Below are 25,595 nucleotides of genomic sequence, written 5' to 3'. Positions count from 1 at the left end.
TGTCATGTTGCCACTGAGAACAAAAAAACACAAATAGAGCCCGATTCCTTGTGTGTGAGCACTAATTAGGCCAATAAAGCCCATTCTGAATTTAAAGTTGTATTAAAGTTATACAACTTCCTGTGTGTTTGCATTTCCTTCCGGGCCTTGACGTTTTTCTGCAAGACTGGGCCCACACTGACGTAACTTCTTAATTACATTCATGCATTTGAGGGAGGGATCAAAAGTGATTGTGCAGTCCCCCCAGCCCCCCAGCCTACCATTGACAAAGGGAATCTCATGGTGGGAATCTAAGTTTAAAAAGAAAGAATAGAGAGACGCAGCTCATTTCATTAATGAATCTGTTTATTTATTGTTTATTGGATTCAATTTGACTCCAGTTATAGGCTATGTTTGGAAATGTGTAAAGGTTTTATGCAGATACACAGAAAAAACAGTCTTGGCTTAGCGCAGCAGGCAGTATGGATCACTTATCAAACAAAAGCTGCATCAAGTGTTACAGCGGAAATTATTTTTTGTCTTAAACTGTAATGAATTCGTAATGGCAGTAAGTCTGTGGGTAGTCAATTATTCATGGAGACTAAACCTGAAGTAGTATCTGACAGGATTTTGTTTCCGGTTCATAGAAATCCCTCAGAAATCATCCCAGTCTGTGCACGGCTCCACCGAGTCCTCGGTATAAAGGCCAAATGAACCGCTTCCCAAAGAATGCTTGACCTGAAAAAGACAGAAATAAAAAAAAATGACTAACATGAAAAGCTGTAAAGACCAACAGCCAGTATTGAATTTGCCTTACTTTGGGAATAACCGGGGCTGTTAATGTCCTTTCACAAAGTCCGTCCCAGTTGAATCCTTCAAACCATCTGAATAAAAACAGAACATCATAACAGCATGTTTCCAAGCAGAGCCTCAATGTTTCTCTCCAGAGCACAAAAAAAAAAAAAAATCCATCATCTTACTTGTGTTTCTGAATGTCCCTGGCCCCATTTCTCTGACTGCCCAGTCTCTCTGAGGGATTGCTCCTTGAACAGACCAGCAAATAAGCTGAATTAATAATCAGCTTCTCATCTTTAGGAGGTGGTATTACAGCACACTTGCACTTTTTCTGTCTGGTTTTGTGTGTTGAGGGTGGAAAAAGTGTGAAAAAGCACTAAATAACAATAATTTAAAAAAATAAATCTGTCCAAGCTTTCACACTGTGCTTAGTGGCTCATATTCACACCTGCACAGTTTCTTTATGAGACTGGAGGCACTTCTGCTGATGGTTTTTGGAAAGTCGACCTGATCGATGCCACGAATTGTTGCAGTGAGAATTTTCAGGGGGTCAGAGTAGCTGAATGGGAGCCTGGAGAGGAGAACAGGTGGCCGTCAAGATAACTTCAATCTGCAACCGGAAAAATATGCTGGAAAAAAAGGAGGGTTGTCCAAAAATTTGAAAAGCTTACCTACCACTCAGAAGTTCAAACACAAAAACACCCAGCGACCACAAGTCTGCACACATGTTGTGGCCTTTGTTCGAGATGATTTCAGGTGCCATGTAGCCCAGCGTACCACAAAACGTCCACGTTTTCTTACCCACCTCAACCTCCTTTAGACACCTGGAGCCGACCTGCAAGAGACAGATATGAGTAGATTTGCTCTCACCTCTGCTACATTTCATTTAACAAGACGTGACGTTAAGACTGTAGTACCAGCTTGGCATAACCATGCTCATCCAGAAGAACATGCTCAGGCTTGAGGTCCCTATAGATGACACCTTGACAGTGCAGAAAGGACAAGGCCTTTACAACACAAGCTGTGTAGAACCTGGTGCTCCATTCATCCAAATATCCTCTGAAACAGTTTGGAGAAGTGGCTGACATCAGGTGCAGGTCATTTAATATTTTACTGTGAGGAAACACAGTGGGACTACAAATACAGGCCTCAAATATTCAGTTTATTCTTAAGTACTTACTTGTCTTTGAGTAGATTAGATAAATCTCCACCAAGACAAGCTTCTGTCAAAACATACAGACGCTCTGCATCTTTAAAGGTGTTGTGCAGCCTGTGATCAATGAAAATAAAAATTACTTTAGATCTTTCTACTCAGCATCAACAATATTTTACCAGACCTAAGTATGGGACACACCTGACTATAAACGAATAGCTGGTCTCCATTAGGATGTGGCTTTCTCTCTGGATGTGCTCTCGTTGGCCACTGCTGACAATCAGCTTCTTCTTGAGGACCCTCATGGCAAAAGGACACTTTGTCTTGCTCTTCAGTTGCACCTTACAGAGAACAGAAGTAAATGCATTACATTATAGACACATCGCAGAGGGCGAGCTGCTTGCAGATTGACCCTCACCAGGTCTACGTGACCAAACTCCCCGACCCCCAAAGGGCAGATAATCTGGAAATCACTTAAGGTGGAAGTAGACAGGAGGGTAGGATCCGCATCTGAGCTGCTTACAAAGAAAACAGGGGTGAGCTTTTATTCTGGGTCTTCTGTATATAGAAATTAAACAGTGTTTTAACGCTTCTCACAAGACTTCAGGTTCACTGTTTTGTTGCTCCTCTTGACTGCAATCAGGTGTCAAGCCGTCAATGATGCCTTTAAAGGTGCTGTAGTACAGACAATTACGAATATTCACGTTAGATTAAGCACATTTTCAAATCAGAGAGTAATGTGACAGCTGAATCACTTACAGTTTGTGAACAAAAAATATCCACTTACTCTCTGTCTATTACCAGGCACGTAACTTCTCCAGCAGCTATCACACTCACAGTCCGAATGTCCTCTCTGAAGACAAGCAAGTATAAATAAAACACAAGACTATCAATGTATATATATGTGTGTGTGTGTGTGTGTGTGTGTGTGTGTGTGTGTGTGTGTGTGTGTGTGTGTGTGTGTGTGTGTGTGTGTGTGTGTGCTTTTTCATTATATGTGCAGAAATTTCTTTATAGCATCATCTGAAGGAGCTTTTTTTCCTTCTTACCCCCACAGAGCCTTTTCTCCAAACCACTGTGTCTCAGAGAGCTTAGAAAGAACTACCTGTTCTTCCTGCTCTTGCCCCTTTTCTGTCACTTTCACCTGTCAAATGTAATGAAAAAAGAGGTAATGGTGATGAGCGCAACGCACCAAAGTAAATTATCACCATCATAAAGTCATTTCCGCCACTGCTTTGACATTTCTGTCATCCAGGCTGTAAATCTTTTCCTCAGAAAGCCCCCCTTGATCTGCGCAGCAGGATGAGAGCAGAACACTTTACCTGGCCTTTGCTGATGATATAAAAGGTGTCTCCTGTGGCCCCTTGCCGAATGATGTAGACGCCATCGGCGTAATGTGTCTGTGGAAGGCAAATGAAAACCGACAGCAGTGTGACCAGTAGAAAAATATCAATAAAACAAAGAAGGGTTCATCCAGAGAGCTTTCTTTGCACTTATAGAGGCACTGCATGTAAACATTCACCTCATCTATTAGCTGGATACACTAGTGTGCTTCACAGTTAAATAACTTCAAGTGTACCTCTTCCATGAGATCCGACATTTTCATGAGGACATCTGCTGGCAGCGACTGGAGGAAGGGAATGCTGCACACAGATACAAACAAAAAGCACTGGATATCATCCGCAATAGCTCATGTAGGTGCATGAGGACAATGAGCAGATACCGTGCTCAAAGGTAAAAGCCTACATGGCCAATCAAAGCAGCTTTTTGGAGCTGCTCCATGTGCATCAGTCTGATTTTCACCTGCTAAGAAGCTCCACTGAATGGGAAAGGCGCTTGAGACCACTCTGCATGAGTATGGTCTGGTAGCTCTTGCGATCCACAACCCACAGCCTGCTGTCCGTTCGTGCTGCAGATCAAAACACAGAGACAGAGGAAGACGCTGTGTCAGTGACAGATGAGTGAAAGCACTATCGAGACTCACGCTGCCTGTGATGGATGTGGATGTGCAGCCAGTAAGTAGGCCAGGATTTCATTAGAAATGCTTACCGTGTATCGTAAAACTAAAAATACTTGTTTTCCTCGCAGAGGTCAGTTGATATCAATCAAATCTAATTTCCTTCAGCCATCATCACCATCTTTCTTTGTAATAGAGCTTGAAAGAGAGTGTCGTTAATTAATAATGACCAGTATTGATTGATTCACTCAACCTTCCTGCAAACGGAAGACGACGTCCCCACCAGATAGTCTAATAAGATCGAGCATCTGATTATTGCGGTGCAGTACTTGTCTCAGTTCCCTGTTTTTGGATACAAACCAAACTTTGTCGCTTTACCTTCGTATGGCACACGGTGTGCAGCCATTGGTTTTTAATTTAATCTCTTGTGCCGGATATGATGGGAAAAAAGGTAATTTCAGGTCAGGAAGGAGATAAATGCAACAGGCCTTAAATGGATTGAAAAAAGAGGGTACATGGAACAAGGGGGAGCAGCGAGCAGACATCAAATGAGTTTTGTTACCAGAGAGCAGACAAATGTAGAACAGTGAATTGGAAAGGCTGCCTGGTTGCAGGATAAAGAAAGGAGTTTTTAAAAAAGGGGAGGAATGGGATGCTTTTGGGACCAAACAAGACAAAACAGACAGATTTTTCAATTTAAACTGATCCGGCCATTTTCACAGCCTATTTATTTGTGAAACCAGGTCAGACACACGCAGCCACGACTGAAAAGGTTTTCCCACAGGACTCTGCGATCGGATCCTCAAAGGAAATGATAGCACAGTTTCTGCTTGTAAGAGGGGAAAAAATCACCACAAAAGCACAGATGAGAGGTTGCAACGCAGCGGTCATTAAATCGAGATCGTTTACAAGAAGATTATTTTTAAATGTTTGCAAGATGCTGAGATGCTGGATTGCAGGGAGGAGATGTGGCGGTCCAGGCAGCCGTGTTAAGCGGCAAAAAACCAAGGATGCTTTAAATTCCTCACATCTGATAGAAGGCCATGCGAAGCTGTTGTAAAATCTCAGAGGGTCTTTTGATTTCGAATTCAACAGGCGTCTTTTGTCCGAGGCCACAGCCAGAAATCTTACCGCTTGTGAAATTCGCTTAAACTAGAATTATTTATATCCTCGCCGAATCAAAGTTAATCACAGAGAAATTCTTCAGGTTGACAGCTCTCCTGTGACATCTGCACGCAATTATAAAATAAAGAAGCCGATGCAAAGCTTTGATATACCTGACACAGAGTAGGTGTGGGTGCAGTTATAAAGGAGCGCTAGCTCTCCAAACATGTCTTCTGGTTCAACTGTGAGCAGCTTCAGTCCATCTTTCATCATTTCCAGCCTCCCTTCTGCAAATAAACAAACACTGGGTGAAGGACGTCGCAGAGAAGTGGGTTTTATGTCAGATAATGTACAGACTGAGAGAGATATACAGCACAAACAACAGAAAGGCAAGGCAACCGGAGATAAACAGCCTCTCTGTCTCCTCAGGCTCAAGCTGACATTTCAACCCAAACTAGAAATGTGTTGCTCCACACGCTGTCACTTTGTTGCGTTTCTATTTGCTTCTGTTTATCAGTACAAGAATTTAAATATAAAGATATGATCAAGCTCATCATTTAATCAGTCTGTCCTTAAGCATCTGACATCTCAAGGAAGCCTTAATAAATATCCTCGTGTGTGATTAATGGCGGCCATTGTGAGAGGAAAAAAGGATTTACCTTCCAAAACGTAAGCCTGAGCCCCAGCGGTCCCCTCCTGAATAACATAGCAGCCTTGATTGATGGTGGTGGAATGCATGCAGGCGATGATGGCTCTGATTTCTCCTTCATCAAGGTGCTTCAGCAAGTCGTTTCTCAGAAATGATGCCCGAATCAGCCTCTGGGACCTGAGGACATGAGGAAACGATATCAAATTTGCACGTGAGGATGAGTTATTAAACAGTGTCAAATGCTTGAGCGTCTGACAATGAATAAAAAAAGCACTGGTTCATCATGAGTCATGCAGTCAGCAGTCAGTGAGCCTTGAACATGCATGAGTGTAATTTTTCAATCTGAGCAGGTGTAGCTCTGAAGGGAACACTGTGTCCTCTTACTCGTGGCTTTTGTCACAGCTTCTCTGTGAAACCAAGGCAAGAGTCACTGGGTCCAGAGTGAGGGGCTCACAAATCACCGTCTGCCTTCTGGGTCTCTTGTTGTCATCAGTTTGAGCTGAGGTAGAAGCAAAAAAATAAAGAATAAAAAAGTCAGGGAAATTAAACAGAACTCTATATCAGTCCTAATAAGCCTTGCAATTATTAGAACAGCACAAAACTGCCTACATGCACTGACTGCAGAGGATCCTGGGAGGGAGACAGTGGTTCTGTAGCGGTCTAGTTCTTCCTGCAGCCGCCGGATGAGTTCATCCTTCGTGTCCAGCTCAAGCTCCAGCTCATCTATCAGTGTGTCCCTCTGGCGAAGCTCCTCAATCTTTAGTTGCAAAGCAAACTGAAGGTCCCGAAGTGTCCCCATCACCTGCAAACACTAGCAGACTTCATCTATGCTTTTTACAAAGAGCCATCCATAGAGTATATACATTCCTACAGCTCCTATGCAGTATGGATCTATCTATAACAAACTTGATCTCTGTCTGATTTTGATCTACACACCTCTTTATTATTTAGCTAATCTGTTCAGGTGTAATGGCTTCTACCTGGATAAGAGCATAGATCCACCTGTTTTGGGCTTCTTGTACATTTCCACACCTATACGTGTGTTCATATGTTTATGAGCACATTAATGTTCACTGCAAATGAGTCACAGGTAAGGTATAGCTCCACATTGCAAGCATTAGCTCTAGTCTATTGTTCTGCATCTCTATACATAATTCAAGCCACATTAAGACAAAATAGAAAGAAAGTAGAAATAAAATGCTTGCACAGTAAATGTTAGTGCAAACTTCCTGCTGGGTCCCACACAAAAGTCTTAACAGGAATGAAAACATAAAAATAACATTGGATTTTCCATGTGACTGTTAGGCGTGGCTGATGCTTTCACGATGATTTTTTTCTTTATTTTAATCTTTGCTGCTTTTACGCTGTTATGTTTCTAATTGACTGTCTGTTAGCACAGATGAGGCTGTGTCCGCAAACTGTATTAATGCTGTGCGATATTTCACACCATAAACAAACAAATGAACACAAACATCACTTACCACACGCAGCCTGTATGGCGTTATGGGGGTCTCTTTCACCGGCGTGTTTTGGCCTGGTTTGGCTGCAGACTGTTCACTCGACAGGTGCACATCCCGTCTGTAAGTGCCCAGCTGAAGGATGCTCTCCTCTCTTGCTCGCGGCTGGCCGGGGCTGGGCACAGACAGCAGGCAATCACATGACCCACACGGTGGAAACCATGCGGGGAGGGTGAGATGAGAAACGTGTGGACCGGATCCCATCTGGGTCACGGGGTCCTCAGGGTGTTCCTGAGCCTTGGGAGTAGGTGGGGATCCGGCAAAATGTGCAATGCATGTTAATGATTGTATCCCCAACCGATCATGAAGCAGGTTAAAGGCTGGCCGTGTGCACCGATCAAAGATTTATTCGTTTTCTCTCCATAGCAGATGTGCAGCCATCCTAATATTATTTTACCTTATATCATGTTTTTTTTCTCAGTAAAGGCTTGATATGTATTTGCTGTAGGTGCATAAAGTAACAAAATAAATGTTACTCTGCAATTGGACGGCAAGTAGTTTTCCGATAACTACAGTTTCAAACTACATGTGATGATGAGTTATGGTAACAACGCTATAATGTTGCAATAATGTGAGGCATTAATAGGAAAATCAGTAATAAGTTACTGTGTTCACCACGATACTAGTAAAAACACGCTAGAGCCATGCAGCCTTAGTCCACTTTATTTAAACACAATTTCCCTGTGTGTTATTTAAACACACACAAAAAAGAAAAAAATTGTTTAAAAAACGTAATAAATTAGCCCTGGTGTAGCATTGTTGATAATATTACTAATAGCCGCGTTATAAGTCAAAGCTGTAAGCCTTTTTGAGTTTTCCCATCCTCTTTTTTTCTTTTTAATATTCAACTGCGGCATAATTAGGAGAAAATAAATGGATTATTGTTTGTTTTTGTTGTTATGACACTTTCCTCTGAGGGCTGGCGTAGCTGCCATGCCACACTCCGGCCAGCGCGCGGCGGTAGTGGGATGCGGGAGAAGAAAATGGGCCGTTGGCAAGCAAAGAATCGCGAGCTGATAAAGTAGCTGTACTCTGAAGCAGCACACTCCGGGAGGCTTTGTTATTTCATCTTTATTGTTGTGTAATTTTTTTGTTTTTTGAAAGCATATTCAAAAATGATCCTCACGGTGAAACCGCTTCAAGGAAAAGAGTGCAGCGTACAGGTGAGTGAAGTACCGCTGCGCTAGCTCACCGCCTCTTGCTAACTGCGATCGCAGCTAGCAGTTTAGCCGAGCCAGCATTGGCATGTCACATGCCGAGCTACCTTCAGAAAAACGGCTACGCATATGTTTTTTAAAGTAATAAAATAGCCTGTCAGAAATACTGGGATTCAGTGCTACACACTGTAGCCTAAACTAGCCGGTTGTATGGACATTTCTCCTCAGAGTCATTGATGTTATAGTGGCTGGCGTGCTAGCCAAATCCTGGATAAGATGTTGCATACAATCTCGCCTAACAACAGCTGACTAGTAGCATTTGAAGCCGGTCTTTGTGGTTTCGGGGAAAGAAAAAAAAGGGAAGTCCTATCTTAGGGAAACACTTTTTCGTGCAGTAAGACCAATATAGCTGTCGGTTAGCTTTAGCCTCAGTCTGTCTCTCACAAAGCTAATTTTTAAAACATTATGAAGCACAAACTGGATTATTTCTAAAATTGTTTAAAAATTCTGTGTTCAGCAGAGAAGTGGTTCCATGCACAACATCTACGCTATAACAGTGATTACAGCCATTTCGTTTAAAATGTTAGCCAGAGTGCACTTTATTTTTTTTAGAGAAAGGGGCCTCTACAAAGGTCAGTACAAAGCGGGGATGTCACTTATATATATCCCCTTTGTTTTTTTGCTGCTGTGTTTTTGGTCACTATCTTGTTGCATAACCCAAGGGCGTTTGAGTGTTAGAGGACAAACTAATGACCGGACATTCTACCAGAAAATCCTGAAGGATAGAGCAGAATTCATGGTTCCATCAATTACACGAAGTCTTCCAGGTCTCGAAACAGCAAAGCAGCCCCACCATCACACTACCTCCACTGTGTTTTACACCAGATGTAACACAGAACTCAAACTCTTCAAAAAGTTCAGTTCTTTTCTCGTCAGTCTAAAGAATATTTCCCAAAAAGTTTTGGGGATCATCAAGATGCTTTTTGGCAAATGTGATATAGGCGTGTGTGTGTGTGTGTTGTTTTGTTCGAAATATGCCAAAAAACAAGAAATCAAGAATTGGACAAATACTCTTTTACAGCACTGTGTGCTGTGTAATTTAAACGCTGTTCAGCTGCACAGAAAGAAAACAGCTAGCGTCATGCTCTTAAATTACACATGTACTACATGATTGGGTTGTTTATCTTCCAGGTGACTGAAGACGAAAAGGTCTCCACAGTGAAGGAGCTTGTGTCTGAACGTCTCAACATACCAGCAAACCAACAACGGTTACTCTACAAAGGGAAAGCTCTAGCAGGTAGATGTGGCAACAGTGACACATTTGATGGCAGCATTTGTTAATACTTTTCTGCATGCATCATATGTAAATTTTTAATGGCAATACATTATATCACTCTCCCTCAGATGAACACAGACTGAGTGATTACTCTATTGGTCCTGAAGCTAAATTGAATCTGGTAATCCGTCCCGTGGGAGAGAGGACTGCAGCTTCAGGGACAGCAGCACCAGGTGGCGGTGGTAGCTGTAGCAGCACCAGCAGCGGAAGCAGCACACAGGGAGGAGTATGGCAGACCATCTCCACTATACTTGCTAGACATTTTAGTCCGGCAGATGCAGCAAAGGTTCATGAACAGCTTATTAAGGTATTTAAATGCAGCATCATCTATTTTTTTTCGTCACACAAGTTGACAGGTGTGGATATTTAATAAATGTAAAATATTAAAGTTGAAAGGGCCAGTTATGGATGATTTATGAACATGTAGTGGTAACAATGAAATACTAATTTAATTTCTGGAAATCTATTATTAATAATTACTACAATATTTGTATAATGCTTTTGTTTTTTAATGAGAACGGATTTTACTGTAGAAAGTCGGTGTACTGACAACTCTTGAGTAGGGCTGTGCGATATGACCAAAATCTCATATCCCGATATAAGACATCTATCGTCCGATAACGATATAAATCACAAAAATTTTACATTTTCTGTACATTCTGAGAATCACGGGCAGCTCGACTTGCGTAAAGTGTTTCCAGCTGGGCGTCGTGTACCTGGAGTCGAGTGTTTAACCAAAGAATGAAACGATACATTTTTAGACATAAGTTGTAACGGCCGCTGTTTTCTTTGTGAGTATTTATTACACGGCGTGCTGCGGGGAAAAGCCTGTTCTAACGTTTGAGTCTAAGGTTTATTTTTTTTAGCACCTGTCGGCTCTTTTTTGCTTCTCATCCTTAAGTACTCTGCATACTCTTTTACGTGATTAAGTTTATTTTGAAAAGTCTCAACAGTATCTTGAGCTTTATTGTGAAAGGTTTATGTGGAAGATAAACAAGCGGACACGCAATGGTTTTACCGTCATTGTTGCTAACGACGACTCATAAAAACAGGCGCTTGTCCGTCCATAGTGTGGTTATATTAAATATAAGAGAAAGAGAGAACTTTAAGAAATTAATATAGCCACTACAGTAACCATCAAAACGATGAAAAAATATTGCCGTAAACAGTTTATTTTGCGACACCACGAAACAAACGATAGCGTAAAATGAAACGATAGACGTTTTTATATCGTCATCCGATATATATCGTTATATCGAACAGCCCTACTCTTGAGTTTGTTAGTTGATCAGTTCTTATCCATCCAACTGTGCCCACTAATTAGAAGCTACATTCAGCTGCTCCCTCATTCATGAGGCGTTGCCACAGCAGGTAGCTCTGCATGCCTTCCCAACGCAACCCCAAAGGGATTCATGTCTCCTCCTTTCGCTTGTTAGGCAAATATGTAAACCACTAAACTATGGAGCCACTAATTATGCTGGGCTAAATAATTAATTGAACAACTCAGACCAGTAGCAGCCAGAGGGGGGGAGGATGAAGCAAAATCTAGTTTGGCCTTTTGCTGCCAAATTCTGTTGTTATCCTGAAATTGTTTAATTATTTGCGTGCAAATAATTTTAACATCATTACAAAACAAACAGTCAAAATTGCAAATTAGCCTACCTCCACTTACGTCTACACTTTTTGGACTTAACAAACTCCTTTTAAAAGCAACAAAAATGTTTCTGAAGGTCATGCTTCCAGTCCTTCGTGCATTATTTCTAAGCCAGAACATGTTGTAAATAAATGCACTGAAATGAAAAACTTGCTACTTTTCAATATGTTTTTATTTCTTTTTTTACTTTCTTTCTTTTCTCAAGGACTATGAACGTTCCCTTCGACAGCTTAGCCTCGATGACATTGAGCGCTTAGCGGGGAGGTTGCTTCATCCGGAGGGCGAGGGCATGGACACCTCATACATGGACTAAGAATGCATAGCTTGAAGCTGTTTTTTTCCAATTGTTGTTTGAGAGACGCTCAGTGCTTTGACATGCATACGGTTTTCAGAGTGTTAGACTGTGAAAAATACAATGTCATTTTTCTTACAGAGAGCCCCAGGGTGAGCATGGATAACACTGACTGTTTATCTCAGCAATAGGGCTTTCTTATCTTGGATGAGAAAACTTGGCCTCTTGGAATTGGCCCTTGTCATTGGTGGCACAGTAACCTCGACCTGATCACATAATATCTGAATACAAAGGAGTCCATTTATGAAGCTGTCTTCACATGATCTCTGGCTGCTACAAATTCCAGGGGACACTAACTTCTAATGGAGGGTATTTATTAGTAATATTTGGGTTGCGTGGTGACTGGGTGTTTCCTGTTATAAACATCTGTGCAAAGTTCATACATGTTTTATTCTGTAACTTACTGATGGCCATTGTATGTAAATATCATGTTTATATATACAGATATTAAAACACAGGAAGAAGAAAAAAGCCTATCTTTCCGCTTTTGTTGTGTGCTTTTTAAGTGTCAGAATATATAAATGTATAAGCAGTGTGGTTTGATTTGAGGTTTCACAAGGCGGGACTTTACATATCAGCCAATCAGATGCTAGGAAACCTCGTGACTCAAATTTTTGACCAATTGGATTGACTGAGTAATACGGTTCCGCCTATGTGATCAACTGACGGTCTGTATCTTTATGCTGCTAATTTTGGATGCCATTTCGGGTGGAATGAAGGGTTAACGCGTTATTTTAATACAAACTATGAAGAACAGGAAACTTGGATAGGAAGGAATATATCTTGAACATTGGCGAGGTCAGCATCGGGTACCGTTTCTTTAGCAGCTAAGCGAGTGTAAGCAGTTAGCTAGCTTATCCATTTCACTTCCTCCCTTTACCAAATAGATTTAGCAAGCTATAGTTAGCACATAACATCGAGTGTCTCGGTTTGTGCTGTCACCATTTGTTGCACTGTTAGTCAGACCTGGTTTCATCCCAGTAGTTGACAACTCGTAACCAGTGTTCATCTTAAAATGCCACTTCAAACTGGTGCTTAACCTGGGAGGATTGAGCGTGGTGTTACACCCCTCTCATCAGGACCACTTCTCCCTCTGACGAAGCTATACTGTTTTTGTTTTTAAACTGTTTTGAAGTTTGTTTTATCTTTGCTTTCTTGTGTGTGTGTGTGTGTTTAATTTATTTTTTATTTTATTATTATTTTTTTTTAAAAAACCCAATGTAGCAACAGTGTCCGGTCTGTTGGAAGGATGGAAACTCTCATTCCCACCATCAACCGGTTGCAGGAGGTCTTTCTAACACTGGGGGCGGAGATCATACAGTTACCTCAGATAGTCGTGGTTGGATCTCAGGTAGGCTAGGACGCATCTAAAGTACTGTGCAAAAGTCTGAGCTACCCATGATTTCGTTATATTTTGTTTCCAAGCAGCCAGGCTTTCTTCTAATTTTTAAAGTAGTCTTGAACAATAGTTCTTCAGGTTTTCTGAAGGTCTATCAAAGTTCTTCTTTGGAGACTGCCTACTTTTTTCACTCCTTTTCAGTCGAGTCCTTGTACCTGAGCATTTTTACAGAAATGTTTTGTTCATTAAGTTAATTTGTTTATTCCCTAACTCAAAGCCTGAGCAATATAGCAGACAACTAACTTACAGAACATGCTTTAAGTTGTATCTTTGGGCATCTTGTTAGTGAAAATAATTTATTCCCATTTCTTTATCTGTGAAAAAGATCCCAAAAGAGCTGAAAACTTTGTATACATAAAAAAAAAATATCTACAGCAGATGAACTGTATCTGAAAGTCATGTCCTTAAGAAATAGGAAAAAAAAATCCATCAAAGACCTGACAGAACCTGAGAGATGCATCTGGTCCTTCAGTTGATCCATACACTATTCACTAAAGTCTCATCAGGGTTGTCAGTGGAAGAGTGGCTGTCAAGTAACCATTCCTAAGGAAAGGAAACCAGGAGAAAACACTGAGGTATCCCAGATTACAAACTGGACTGAAAATCAATGGCAGCAGGTTTTATCGTGTGATGAATCCGTATTTGAAATGTTTGGTTCAAATCATCTACAGAGATGTCAGGAGGGAGGCACTACAGTGAGTGTCTACTGTAAAACCGTGGAAGTTCTATCATGGTTTAGAACTGCATTTTCAGCCAGTGGTCTTATCAAAATTGATTAAATTATGAGCACAGAAAAATGCAGTCAGATTTTGATCCTCTATGTAGTGCCATCTGAAAAGCGTCTGATTTGCGGTGGCTTCATTTTTCAGGATGATAATGATCCCAGATACACTGCCAATGCAATAAAAGTTTACCTGGATATACAACACACACACACAATGGAACACTATCAGGTATGGAGAGGCCAACCCTCAACATAATTGAAGCAGTGTGGTATCATCTTGACAAAACAAAAGGCAGACAACATCCAAAGAAGAGGTTTGAATGTCCTTTGAGAAGCCTGGAGAACTAATTCTGAAGGCTACTTAAAGAATTGACAAAAACGTTTGCCCAAGAGAGCTTGAAGTAAAAAGCTCAATGGTGATGCAGTTTTATCAAATTTTTATCTATAACATTCCATCATCTGTCATGTATGCTGTAGCTGAAGCTGTAAACTGTGTTCATGTTATTTTTTTATTATATTCACAATGGCATATCCACACTGCATGAAAACTTTGCAGATGACTGTATCAGGGTTAAACTGGTCTTATCATGTGTCATAACAGAGCAGTGGAAAGAGCTCTGTGTTGGAGAGCCTGGTTGGACGGGATTTCTTGCCTCGAGGATCAGGAATAGTCACAAGACGACCCCTGGTGTTGCAGCTTGTTAATGTCCCCCCATTGCAGGAGAGGCTGAAGATCGAGAATGGTAAACAAACACAAATCTGTCACTGTTATATTCCTTTAAAAAAAACAAAGTCAAGTTTAGGAAGTTAGGGTATGCAGAAGAATGAGGAGAATAGAGTAACAGAAGGTTGTTATTAAAGTGTATACTGCATGCAGTAGTTAACGTGCACCTTTTCTCATTGTTTTTAACTGCTATTCCTTTTATGGTCTTGCTTTGCTAACACTCTCTTTCTTCCTCTTCTCCTTCACTGGCTTTTCAGGAAATGGGATTAAGCAAAATGCCCAAAACAGCTACCCAGGTCTCTCTATACTTGATCTGCATGCACTTGTCTTTGTTTAACTTCTTCATTTCTTTTCTGACATTTTCTTCAGCCTGATCTTTCTGCGTCTAGTATGAATACAAGTGGCTTTGTCTTATATTCAAATTAGCATAATGTCTCTTCAAAGTCTTAGTTTTATCTGTGTTAAAATTCACACTTACTCCTATTTGTTCAGGTGTCAAAGCTGAAGAATGGGGTACATTTCTGCACTGCAAGAATCAGGTTTGTTTATCTTAGGCATTCAAATAATATGTACACTGCTTTGGTTCTGTATTGTGTGCTGGGATTATGTGATGTGTAATTTTCTCACTCTTTTAATAGATCTTCACAGATTTTCAGGAAATTCGTCGGGAAATTGAAGCAGAGACTGAACGAGGTTCAGGCGACAATAAAGTGAGAAGAACACTTTGATGTGCGCTCAGTAATGCTGCAGGTTCAGCTGTTTCCACTGGATTCATTATTTTCTTTCTCTGTTTTTCATATCCAGGGGATCAGTCCTGAGCCCATATATCTGAAGATTTTCTCTCCAAAAGTTCTTAATCTCACTCTGGTTGATTTACCTGGAATTACTAAGGTAGATTCAGCCTCTTGACAGGGATGCTGACTGGATTTGATTTATGCAAACACAGTGATGTTAGATAATCATTAATAATGATCGAATGTGTGCTGTGGTTAATGTAATGTTGGCCGCATACTGCTGTTGTTGTCTTAGGTTCCTGTTGGGGACCAGCCAAAGGACATCGAGGCTCAAGTGCAAGAGATGATCTTGTCCTTTATCTCCAATCCAAACTGCCTTATCCTCGCAGTGTCCCCTGCCAACTCTGACTTGGCCACATCTGATGCACTAAAATTGGCTCGTGAGGTTGATCCAGATGGTAGGACATTATTTATACAGGATTTTTTTTCCTCAGAATTTATCTTAATTTTCTCTCTCTCTCTGTGCTTACTGCATGACGTGCTTCATTTTTAAATTGTTACATAACATGCTTTCATTTTTAAATTATCAAATGCGTCGAAAGAAGTAATTTCATGCTACTGATATAGCCTGTCTTTATTAGTTTAAAAACCTTGCTGACAGGAAAATGAATGTTCATGTGCTCCCTTTGGCTGTGGTGATAAAGAGAATGATTAAATGGGGGAACCGTTCACCCTGAATGATCTGTGAATGTTGTGTTGGTGTCTGTCAGGCCGTCGAACACTGCTGGTGGTCAGTAAGCTGGACCTGATGGATGCAGGAACCGATGCGCTGGAGGTCCTTCTGGGTCGAGTCATTCCAGTCAGGCTTGGGATTATCGGGGTGGTTAACAGGTTTGGAAGAAACAAACTTGCTTGTTGATCTATAATTAAAAGTATTAATATTCTGATTATCTTACTGAACTCGCTGTTTTCTTCTTGTTGTAGGAGCCAGCATGACATAAATACTCAGAAAAGCCTGGAGGACTCAATGAAGGATGAGCAGGCTTTCTTGCAGCGCCACTATCCCTCGCTAGTGTCTCGCGCTGGCTCTCGCTATCTGGCCAAAACTCTCAGCAGGCTGCTCATGCACCACATCCGGGACTGCTTGCCAGACCTCAAAACCCGAGTGACTGTGCTGAGTGCCCAGTACCAGGCAAGACTCAACAGCTACGGACAGCCCGTAGAGGATCAGAGTGCCACCCTGCTACAGATAGTCACCAAGTTTGCCAGCGATTATTGCAACACCATAGAGGGAACAGCCAGGCACATACAAACCTCAGAGCTGTGAGTCTGACCACACTCTAGTGGCGTCTGGTGGAGCTTTTGTTTTCTGATTTAGTGAAATGCCTTAACTCTTCTTTTTAACACAGCAGTTGTTGCACAAATCTGCATTTTAACTTACTTTGATGAGCGTCCCAAAAGGTTGATTCTGTTCATCTGGACGTAGCATTTTCAGTGAGAGAAACGTTTCGTCGCTCACTCAAGTGACTTCTTCAGTCTCAGCTGATTGCAGGTTTCCCCAACCTTTTAAACAGGACATTTGCATAATGACTGAAGCTAGCCCACTAACGAACAATGGCCTATGAGGTCAGTTTCTTGATCATTAATATGAAATTGTTATGAACATTGATCAACAGCCACCGATCAAAGATCATTGGTCAATGACAGCTGATCAATGGCCATGAGTACTATTCACAGAGAGAATGGCTTCAATCACAGCACTGTAAGATGGTGAAACGTGAAAAATATACCATTAGGCCCCCTCCTCAGCCTTCTTGATATGATGTTCTTCTGCTTCCCTGACCACTGTATCTGTGGCGATGCTGTTCGCTCTTTGTCGTAGCGTCCTGATGACACACAATTTGTGCTCCAGTGGGTGATGAGGGTCAAACCTTAAATACTTTACGTTACCCATCAACTTTTAAATGTCCCCCCTTAATGATGGAAATCTCACAGTCTAAGAAGGCGGTCATTTTTCATATCCTCCCTGGTGAACTTGATGTGTTTCTCCACCGAGTTATTGTGATCAGTGAATTATGGTACATCCTAAGATTTGATTTTCAACCAGGTGTCATCCACATACCTGAACCAACGACTTGGGGGTGTTCCAGGGTAGGATAACAGAGCCCCGTTTTCCACTTCTTCCATGTACAAGTTGGCCACAGTGGGTGAAACTGGGGAACCTATGGCACACCCATGTTTCTGCCTGTAGTACTGACACTTGTATTTGAAATAGGTGGAATGAAGACACAGTTCCACAAACAAACACACTTGGTCGGTGCTGAGAGTGGTCCTGCTGCTGAGGTTGGGGTCATCCTGTAATCTCTTATGAACTACCTCCACTGCTTCAGTGACTGGAACACAAGTGAAGAGAAACGTAACATCATATGAGACCATTGTTTCATCTGCCTCCATTATGACATCTCTAAGCTTCTCAACAAAATTCAAAGTGTTCTGGATGTAGCGTTTAGAGCTGCCTACCAACGGGTTGAGGATCGAAACCAGAAACTTTGAGATGTTATACGTGACTGAGCAGACAATTGGTCTTAAAGGTACACCCTGTTTTTGTATCTTCGGTAAACCATACAGACTTGGTGTAGCTTCCCCTGGGTGTAGCCTGTGGTATGAGGTCTGGTCAGCAGCATTGTCTTAATCTAAGTGCTTCAGACAATCTATCACCCTCTTCCTGTAACCACTACCTGGGTCTTGTTGTAGGGGTTCATAAGTATTTTTGTCAGTGAGCAGTGACAAAATTTTTCACGACAGTCCTTCTGGTTGAGTGAAACCGTGCACCTACCCTTGTCGACAGAAGAATGATTACATTGTTTTCCAGATGAACAGAATCCACTTTTTGGGATTTGCTAACCTGGATGATTGAGACTGCATCGAGACATTTGACGAGCGTCCTGAGAGTAATGTCCTCGTGCTAATGTAGGTGTAAACTAAAGTGGTATCAGCATCTTCCGTTGGCACATTCCACTCTGCAGCTCTTACCACTTGATGATTAATTCATTAAAATACATGGGGAGCAAATATTGACCCTTTTTGGTTGACTGCATTTAATCTTGGCACGGCTAGCATTGCTGACACGCAGGACTGAGACACAGCACTGATATCACAGCTTTCACCTTTCTCTTCTTTCTGCAGCTGTGGAGGTGCTCGGATCTGTTACATATTCCACGAGACCTTTGGCCGGACCTTGCAGTCTATCGACCCCCTGGCGGGCCTGACTGATCTTGATATCCTCACTGCTATCCGTAATGCTACTGTAAGCTTCTTCTCGCTTCTTCTCGCTTCTGTTTGTGTAGCTCTACTAAATCCTAATTCTAGTCAAGTCTGGAGCTGGTGTGTGTTTGTGTGTATGATATTTGCCCTGCAGGGCCCACGGCCAGCACTTTTTGTTCCCGAGGTGTCCTTTGAGCTGCTGGTGAAGCGGCAAATTAAGCGTCTAGAGGAGCCCAGTCTGCGCTGCGTGGAGCTGGTTCATGAAGAGCTGCAGCGGATCATCCAGCACTGTTCCTCCTTCAGTACACAGGTGGGACCACAGATCATATTGCACTTTACACATGGTTGAATAAAGAAAATAGTGCCGCAGTAATTATTACAGAACCGTGTTAAAAAACAGCGTGTTTTTGCATTTTTAAGGAGCTTCTTCGATTTCCCAAGCTGCACGATTCCATTGTGGAAGTAGTGACTGGATTATTGAGGAAACGCTTGCCGATTACTAATGAAATGGTAATCCACAGCTTAAGCAAGATCATCATTTTTATATTAATTATATTAGTCATCCCACTGGATGCTTTTTTTGCTTTTTTTTTTACTTTCAGGTCCATCATTTAGTAGCAATAGAGCTTGCCTACATCAACACAAAGCATCCAGACTTCACGGATGCGGCGCAGGTCTCCGCATCTGTCAACAGTCAGCAGGTAGTAGTTTGTTTCTCACTGCAGGGACTTTTTTTCTGCTTGCCTAAACAGCAGACACTGTGCTCTTTAAAAGCTGAAGTGTAATTCATAATTAAATATTAAAACCACTTTTAGAGTTTTTAGTGGAATCCCAGCCTAAAAAAACCCCGTCTTTTACCCTCTGAGTTGCTTGTTTTCAGGCAGAGGCTCTTGATGGAGGGAAGCGCTGGAAGAACGAGAAGGTCACAGAAGAAAAAGCTGCAGCTGCAGGCTTTGGGAGCCCCAGCAAAGGCCAGGCCATTAACCTCCTTGACACCGTGAGTAGCGGGATTAGCAGTATGACAAAGCACTGAAGTCATTGCAGATGGTCAGTATTAATATTTTGCTTGGCCCTTGTCTCTGTCAGGCTGTGCCAGTGTCCCGAAAGCTGAGCTCGAGGGAGCAGAGGGACTGTGAGGTCATCCAGCGTCTCATCAAGAGCTACTTCCTCATTGTCCGCAAGAGCATCCAAGACAGGTTTGACTGGCACAAATCCAGAGCACCTCAGGGGACCCTACTTCCCCTTTACATCACGTTCAAAGCTCAGTTGTTGCTATTGATTAGTTCAAATTTGGCGCAAACATTCAGTTAGAATAAAGTTGGTCAAAAGTGACATGACCTTACTGAACTCGCAATAATTCATGTGGTAATTATGTTGTCTCTTATAGGACAAAATGATTAATTGAGATCAAAGTTCAGCTTTGCTGTGACAGCATTCTGTAAAACCACGTCTCTGGTTATTATTCAGGAGCTTAAAGGCTTTTATACACTGGACATGTAAATTGTTCAAATGTTATGAGCGTTAAAAATATTTTTTGGGCCGGCAGCATAACTTCGCTGACCAATCAGACCACTGCATTTTCCAACGAGTGCGCTGTAAGTCCGTGAGTCGTTTGGTACCGGGCGGCGAGAGTTGAGGCTCGGGTGTAAAATTTATGGCTTTTATGGTTTTTATCGATAACTCGGTTTCCCTGGGTCTTATGTTACTCTCAATGTTGTTGGCGCATTTCAGAAGGACGCTGCTAATAAATTTGCACAACTACACAGTGGATTCGTGTTTATTATTATATTTACAAAATACCACAGTTTTTGTCTTGGTCATTTTATTTTGTTGTATTTATCTGCAACACCTTAAAGGCTGGTCCGTGAAAATATTGTCTGAAATTAAATTGGTCTGTGGCGCAAAAAATGTTGGATCCAAACTTGTTAGACGACAAGTTTGGATCCAAAAACTTTGGAAATTTCTTTGTGTTTTCCGAAAGCGCTCCGTGTGGCCTTAACTCTTAGATAAAAGAGTAGATCATATATCTTGGTCATTTCTGAATTGATGATACTGATCAGTGGTTAACCAAATATCTTTAGAGACTTTTACATCAGTAACACAAAAATCTGAAGGCTGTCTGTCTATCTGACGCATTAAAACACTGAGCCTGAACTTTAAATAGTTAACACGCAGCCCTGTCACTGTCCATTTCATACCATCAAACATGACATTGCTAAATCCTCCCTCAAGGTCTGAGAGTACAACTGTGACCACTGTGGTTCCCGCGGAGCTGTATTTTGGTGCAGAAGGAGCTCATGCTGATGGATTTCTGCCTGATGATGCTTAATGCGAGTGCTTGTACGATCTGTGTTCAGAGAGCAGTTTCTGATTTATTCCTTAGGGGAAATGTTCCGTGACTGAAAGTCTGGGTGAAGTGTTCACTCGTATATAAAATGTTGTCTGCTCCGGTTATATTAAAGTAATGATCCAGTTTAAGTCCATTTACTTGCATTTGCCTGCATGGACTGGTTTTAGCTATGGACAGGGGTGGGCTTGGCTCCAACAGGCAGCTTAGCCACTCAGTCAAAAGTTCAGAAAAGTGTGTTCAGGCTTCCTGAACGACAGGCGTACAAGTCTAAATGTCAGCTCAGGTGTAGCTGTATTTGTTCAGGTGAGACGTATCGTGATGCTCTTCTTCTCCCAACACTTTTAATGTTAGATCAGTGCTGATATGTATTGGTCAGATGAAAATGTTGTTTTTTAATGAAATCCATCAGATTTTTCCCTCATTTGCATCTTTTCTGCCTGGCCGCAGGGCACCGAGAGCAAGCGTGCCACTGCGTGCGTGTATTAACTTCACAATTAGATGTGCCTGATGGTGCTGTCAGTGTGGCTCAGGGTTAGCAGCTGTTAACCTTTTATCTTATCAGTTGTTACTTAGATAAAAGAGCTGCATTGAAAGAACAGTCTAACTACATGAACAAAGGCTTCTTATATAATGAGAGCTTTTATTTTTCCTCTAAAAAAGATGAAGGGGTTATATTTACATGTAAACTAGAGGGTGACACATTTAGTGAGGACATTAGATTTAGTCTCTGTGGATATTAATTCATGCACTGTTTTCCCTACTTTTACTTCAATTACTGTAAGGGGATTAAATATATCAGCATTAGCAATAAGAGTTTTTGTTCTGGGTGTTTTTTTTTTGTTTATTTTGTATGTGTCTGTCTTAACTGTGTTGCTCTGTTAGAGAATAAGTGTGCAGATGTTGATTCCTGCAGTGATGTCTGTTCTCATACAGCTGCTACATACATACAAATCAGTGTTTCTTAATATTAGTTTAGTGAAGTTGTTTCTTTTTTTTAATATGAGATTAAGCACAAAATAAATCTGCAGTAATGATCTGAACAGGGACTCAGCTCTAACTCTGGAGTCCCTCGCCCTAGTTTCTAGTCAGACTACAGCTTTCTTGGTTGGTGGAAGCATGCAAATTCAGAATAGTAGCCCTAGTGTAAATATCATCGATCTGTGTGTCTACAGTGTGCCCAAGACAGTGATGCATTTCCTGGTGAACTACGTGAAAGAACATCTGCAGAGTGAGCTGGTGGGTCAGCTTTACAAACAGCCACTGCTCCAGGAGCTGCTCATTGAGTCACAGGACACAGCACAGCAGCGGACTGAGGTTGCTCAAATGCTTGAGGTAAAATTGGATGATGCAATTTGTTCTCTGAATGGGTTCTGAACATCGTGGAACAGCTAGTTGTTTTTCTTTTTCTTTTTTTTCTTTTATCTGCGGTCTTAATGCCAGCAATTTAACCAGCCTTTCTTTCTTTCTTTCTTTTTTTCTTTCTTTCTTTCTTTCTCAGGCGCTTAAAAAAGCCAATAACATCATCTCTGAGATCCGGGAGACTCATCTTTGGTAGCCAGAGGAATGCAACAACTTCTTTTGTGTCAAAGGAGAGCTCTGAGAGTTTGAGAGTGTATGTGAGTTTTCGGCAGTCTGTGTTAATGTGTGGCAGTACCACTGTTTTCTCACGGACCAGTGACCATAGCACATTCAGATCTACTTTTTTTCCTCTCTGGCGGTTGCACTGAACAGCATACCGGAGCTGTTGCTTTTCACTGTGAATGCTGAGAGAGAGAGATCAATCACACTCAGGCTGAAAGTGTTATTTAACAGGTAGAATGTGACAAGCATAGCCGCGAACAAAAATTTCCTGCAATACTTTGTCTGAAAACCTTTGATGGGTCATAAGTTTGTTTTATTTTTTTGTAATGTATGTTGTGTATGGAGTATTTATTTTCTCTGTGTTTATTTTTTTTTATAAATTTGAAATGTGTTCACACTGCACAGCTCCATGCTTTCCAGGCACTGGCTTCCTCTGAGCCCACTTTAGCAGGTGCTAAAACTATGTTAGATTAGATTTCCTGACTTTAATTTCCTTTGTTGGAGTGCTCAGCAGATATAGAAATAAAGTGAAAATCAAATCAATGCAGACTGCAATGCAACACTAAAGACAGGCTGCAGTCATTTAAAGAAATCACAGGATGACTGCGGATTGTTTTTCCAGCTCCGATGCTAATCAATATCAGGTTTATTTTCCAGTCTCGTTTGTATATGAGCCTATTTTTACTGCCTGCTGTAAACATTCCAGTTTTAGGTGAGCAAACCAAACATGCCCAACATATCCTTTGTGTACGATTTTAGAAGACTGCCACATTGAGCTGGACAGCTTAAGTATAAAGTGTGTATGCACCATAGTGTTAGTCAATTCTTACACTTGAAGTGTGTTTTTATTTTTATTTTTTAACCATTAAAAGAGTACGCTTGTTATATTTCAGATCCACATGATAGCACTGAAATTTCCTGTAGCTTCGTTTCCTTCCCCACAAAACCAATTATCCACTTGTTTCCACTGTTAATGCTACAGAGATATAAGCTTGTTCGTATTACTGACCCTTTCCTGCCGCTCAGATAAACTGCCTCCAGGAAAGCGAGACAATTAGAAATGTAGATGAATCCTGCCTGCAGTTGTTTTTTTGTTACATTCCCAACCATAAACCTCAGCCTTAATTTAACCTGACTCATTTGCCCCTGTGCCAGTCACTGTTTCATTATGTAATATTCATTAATATGTAAAATAATGCATCTCTTCCCGGCTTTCCTCCCCCATTCTCAGGCTCAGATAATAGCCAAAACTAATGTTATCCTAAGAATTAGACTTTTTCAGGAAGACCTGCTTTAAACAGAAAGTTCGCCCCTGATCAAATATACATGTTCCCCTCCTCGGCCTGCAGTGCTGTTTATCTACTGGATTGTTTTGGTATGAAAGAAGACGGCTCCTACATGACACAGGGCAACCAGAGGTAACTCGAGTCAGAGTTTTCAGGGTACCCGAAGGTGCCTCTCTTTTTTACCTGGCTAAATTGCTACGGTAACTGATGCTGAACACATGACCCGGTCAGGAGCATGATCTGATCAGTTTCCTTTTAGGATCAGGTGGAAGCACAGTGTTTACACTAATTATTTTATTTTCAGTTTGCTTTCAGTGAAAAGTTGTTCCTTGTTGAAGGAATATGTTTTGTATATGCAACTTTTTGAAGCCGTACTTTACTAACGCACTGAAGCCCAGCTATAAAGCTGCAGCAGCACAAAGTGTATGTCGCATTGTGACAGGAATTTGCATACATTCGGTTTGTGATGCAGAACGTCTGTGGTCCTAATCTGCTGCTAAGTCTCTTTACACTGCTGGAAATACAGCTAATAGAGTACAAATTAGAAAATGAATTGGTTACATTTGTAGACTATATGAATTAATAATTTCACTTTAAGCTGGCGACAAGTAATATCCACAGCTCTTTTATGTACACACCTGTGATTTTTAACCATATCAGGTTTAAAGTTTATGAGCTCTAACATACAGCTGTCACATTAGAAATAAACAGCAGCACCGAGACCCACCAAATGATAAAATAAGTATATTGGAAGGTACTTCAGGCTGCTCTCTTATTTCCCGAGAGGTCGTCAGAGTGGATGAAACTGTGTGTTTGATTTGGCACCAGATGCCTTTCCTGACATGACCCTCACATTTTATCCAGGCTTGTGACCCTCACAGGCTGTGTTCCCACAATTGAACCGAGGATCTATAGGAAAGTGTGTTTACCACTCAGTGTGATTTTGATGATTATGAGTTCATATATATATATATATATATATATATATATATATATATATATATATATATAAATCATCATTACTTTCTCCTCTTATTTGCAGCAACATCGTTACCATTATATTTTACTGCTGTATCTGTCTGTCTGTGTTAGGCATGTGACAGACTAAATAGGGTGTACTCTCCCTCTCATTATATCACAGCTGAGATAGGCTCCAGTGCCCCTGCAAACCTGAACTGGATAAGTAGTAGAAGAAGATGGATGGATGGATATATGTACTAGCACCACGTCAGATAATGTCACTGTCTGGAATATGAGGTGCTGAGTTGATGTATTTTAAGGAAAAAGAGTCAAATGATGCAGTCACTAACTGATGCTGTGATACCTGTTATCACCAGCTGTTTTTAGGGTTTCTTTTTGTTTGCTTTTTAACCAGTTAATGCAAAGAAAGCTTGGCTGAGTTGAACTTGCTTGATTTTTAGGTACCTTCAGCACCGCAAAGTGAGAGCCGTCTAGCCCACTTCTGTTCAAGAGATGGCATCAAATTTTTCCAAAACTGTGCAATTCACTCCAAAATAATCCAAACAGATAAACTGTACTTGAGGCCAGAGGGAAACGTGTACACTTTGGGTGTGAAATTTCTCATTAAGGGTACTATTAAACAGTAATTCTGTCTTCACTGTGTTTTTCTGAAAGCCCTGTATACGGTTGCATGTATGGTTCAGTATGCATGTGTCAAGGTATGAATGAATGTATATTTGAATTATTTAAATGTATATTAACATCATGTGTCAACTGCCTCATGAGTTCTTGCCTGCCAATATTTGTGATAAATGTTGACTAAATGTCATTTGGAGGGTCTCATTAAACCCTATCAAAGGATCCCATGCAGTGAAGTGTGTGTGTCTGGTGTCATAGACAACATGCAGCTCCAACAGTTT

At 41.2% G+C, this 25,595-nt stretch overlaps 3 protein-coding genes across 8 annotated transcripts; 2 read left to right on the top strand and 1 right to left on the bottom strand.

The window, feature by feature from the left end:
• Window positions 1-327: 327 nt before the first annotated feature.
• On the bottom strand, window positions 328-7,401 carry prkg1l (protein kinase cGMP-dependent 1, like). Of its 2 annotated transcripts, none has more exons than XM_084947182.1 (20): window positions 7,119-7,401; window positions 6,247-6,448; window positions 6,022-6,136; window positions 5,648-5,814; window positions 5,162-5,275; window positions 3,731-3,836; window positions 3,507-3,570; window positions 3,250-3,327; window positions 2,977-3,071; window positions 2,715-2,780; window positions 2,525-2,602; window positions 2,346-2,442; window positions 2,129-2,268; window positions 1,955-2,044; window positions 1,692-1,833; window positions 1,446-1,609; window positions 1,223-1,345; window positions 960-1,022; window positions 797-863; window positions 328-717 (listed from the first exon to the last, which is right to left on the bottom strand). In XM_084947182.1, the coding sequence occupies exons 1-20, from the start codon at window positions 7,356-7,358 to the stop codon at window positions 634-636; spliced, it is 2,295 nt and encodes a 764-aa protein (XP_084803308.1). In that variant the 5' UTR covers window positions 7,359-7,401; the 3' UTR covers window positions 328-633. The 2 variants fall into 2 exon arrangements, with proteins under 2 accessions (XP_084803308.1, XP_084803309.1); XM_084947183.1 differs by having other exon boundaries at window positions 6,247-6,439; window positions 7,119-7,399.
• A 712-nt stretch (window positions 7,402-8,113) lies between these two features.
• On the top strand, window positions 8,114-12,129 carry ubl4a (ubiquitin like 4A). Its single transcript, XM_084947290.1, has 4 exons — window positions 8,114-8,317; window positions 9,503-9,608; window positions 9,716-9,954; window positions 11,507-12,129. Exons 1-4 carry the CDS (start codon window positions 8,270-8,272, stop codon window positions 11,612-11,614), a joined length of 501 nt encoding a protein of 166 aa, XP_084803416.1. The 5' UTR covers window positions 8,114-8,269; the 3' UTR covers window positions 11,615-12,129.
• On the top strand, window positions 11,872-25,536 carry LOC146375948 (dynamin-1-like protein). Of its 5 annotated transcripts, none has more exons than XM_084947285.1 (18): window positions 11,872-11,962; window positions 12,878-13,004; window positions 14,378-14,519; window positions 14,758-14,796; window positions 14,993-15,039; window positions 15,139-15,210; window positions 15,305-15,391; window positions 15,530-15,692; window positions 16,005-16,125; window positions 16,219-16,557; window positions 18,421-18,541; window positions 18,653-18,808; window positions 18,919-19,008; window positions 19,101-19,199; window positions 19,379-19,495; window positions 19,585-19,694; window positions 22,021-22,180; window positions 22,347-25,536. In XM_084947285.1, the coding sequence occupies exons 1-18, from the start codon at window positions 11,913-11,915 to the stop codon at window positions 22,401-22,403; spliced, it is 2,097 nt and encodes a 698-aa protein (XP_084803411.1). In that variant the 5' UTR covers window positions 11,872-11,912; the 3' UTR covers window positions 22,404-25,536. The 5 variants fall into 5 exon arrangements, with proteins under 5 accessions (XP_084803411.1, XP_084803412.1, XP_084803415.1 ...); XM_084947289.1 differs by lacking the exon at window positions 11,872-11,962 and adding an exon at window positions 12,220-12,321; XM_084947287.1 differs by lacking the exon at window positions 11,872-11,962 and adding an exon at window positions 12,220-12,451.
• Window positions 25,537-25,595: the final 59 nt, after the last annotated feature.

The sequence above is a fragment of the Perissodus microlepis genome, chromosome 12, assembly GCF_051167445.1.
Source record: "Perissodus microlepis isolate ML-2025 ecotype Zambia chromosome 12, ASM5116744v1, whole genome shotgun sequence".
NCBI lineage: Eukaryota > Metazoa > Chordata > Actinopteri > Cichliformes > Cichlidae > Perissodus > Perissodus microlepis.
Note: the sequence above shows the minus strand (reverse complement) of the source record. Positions and strands in the feature narration are given on the sequence as shown.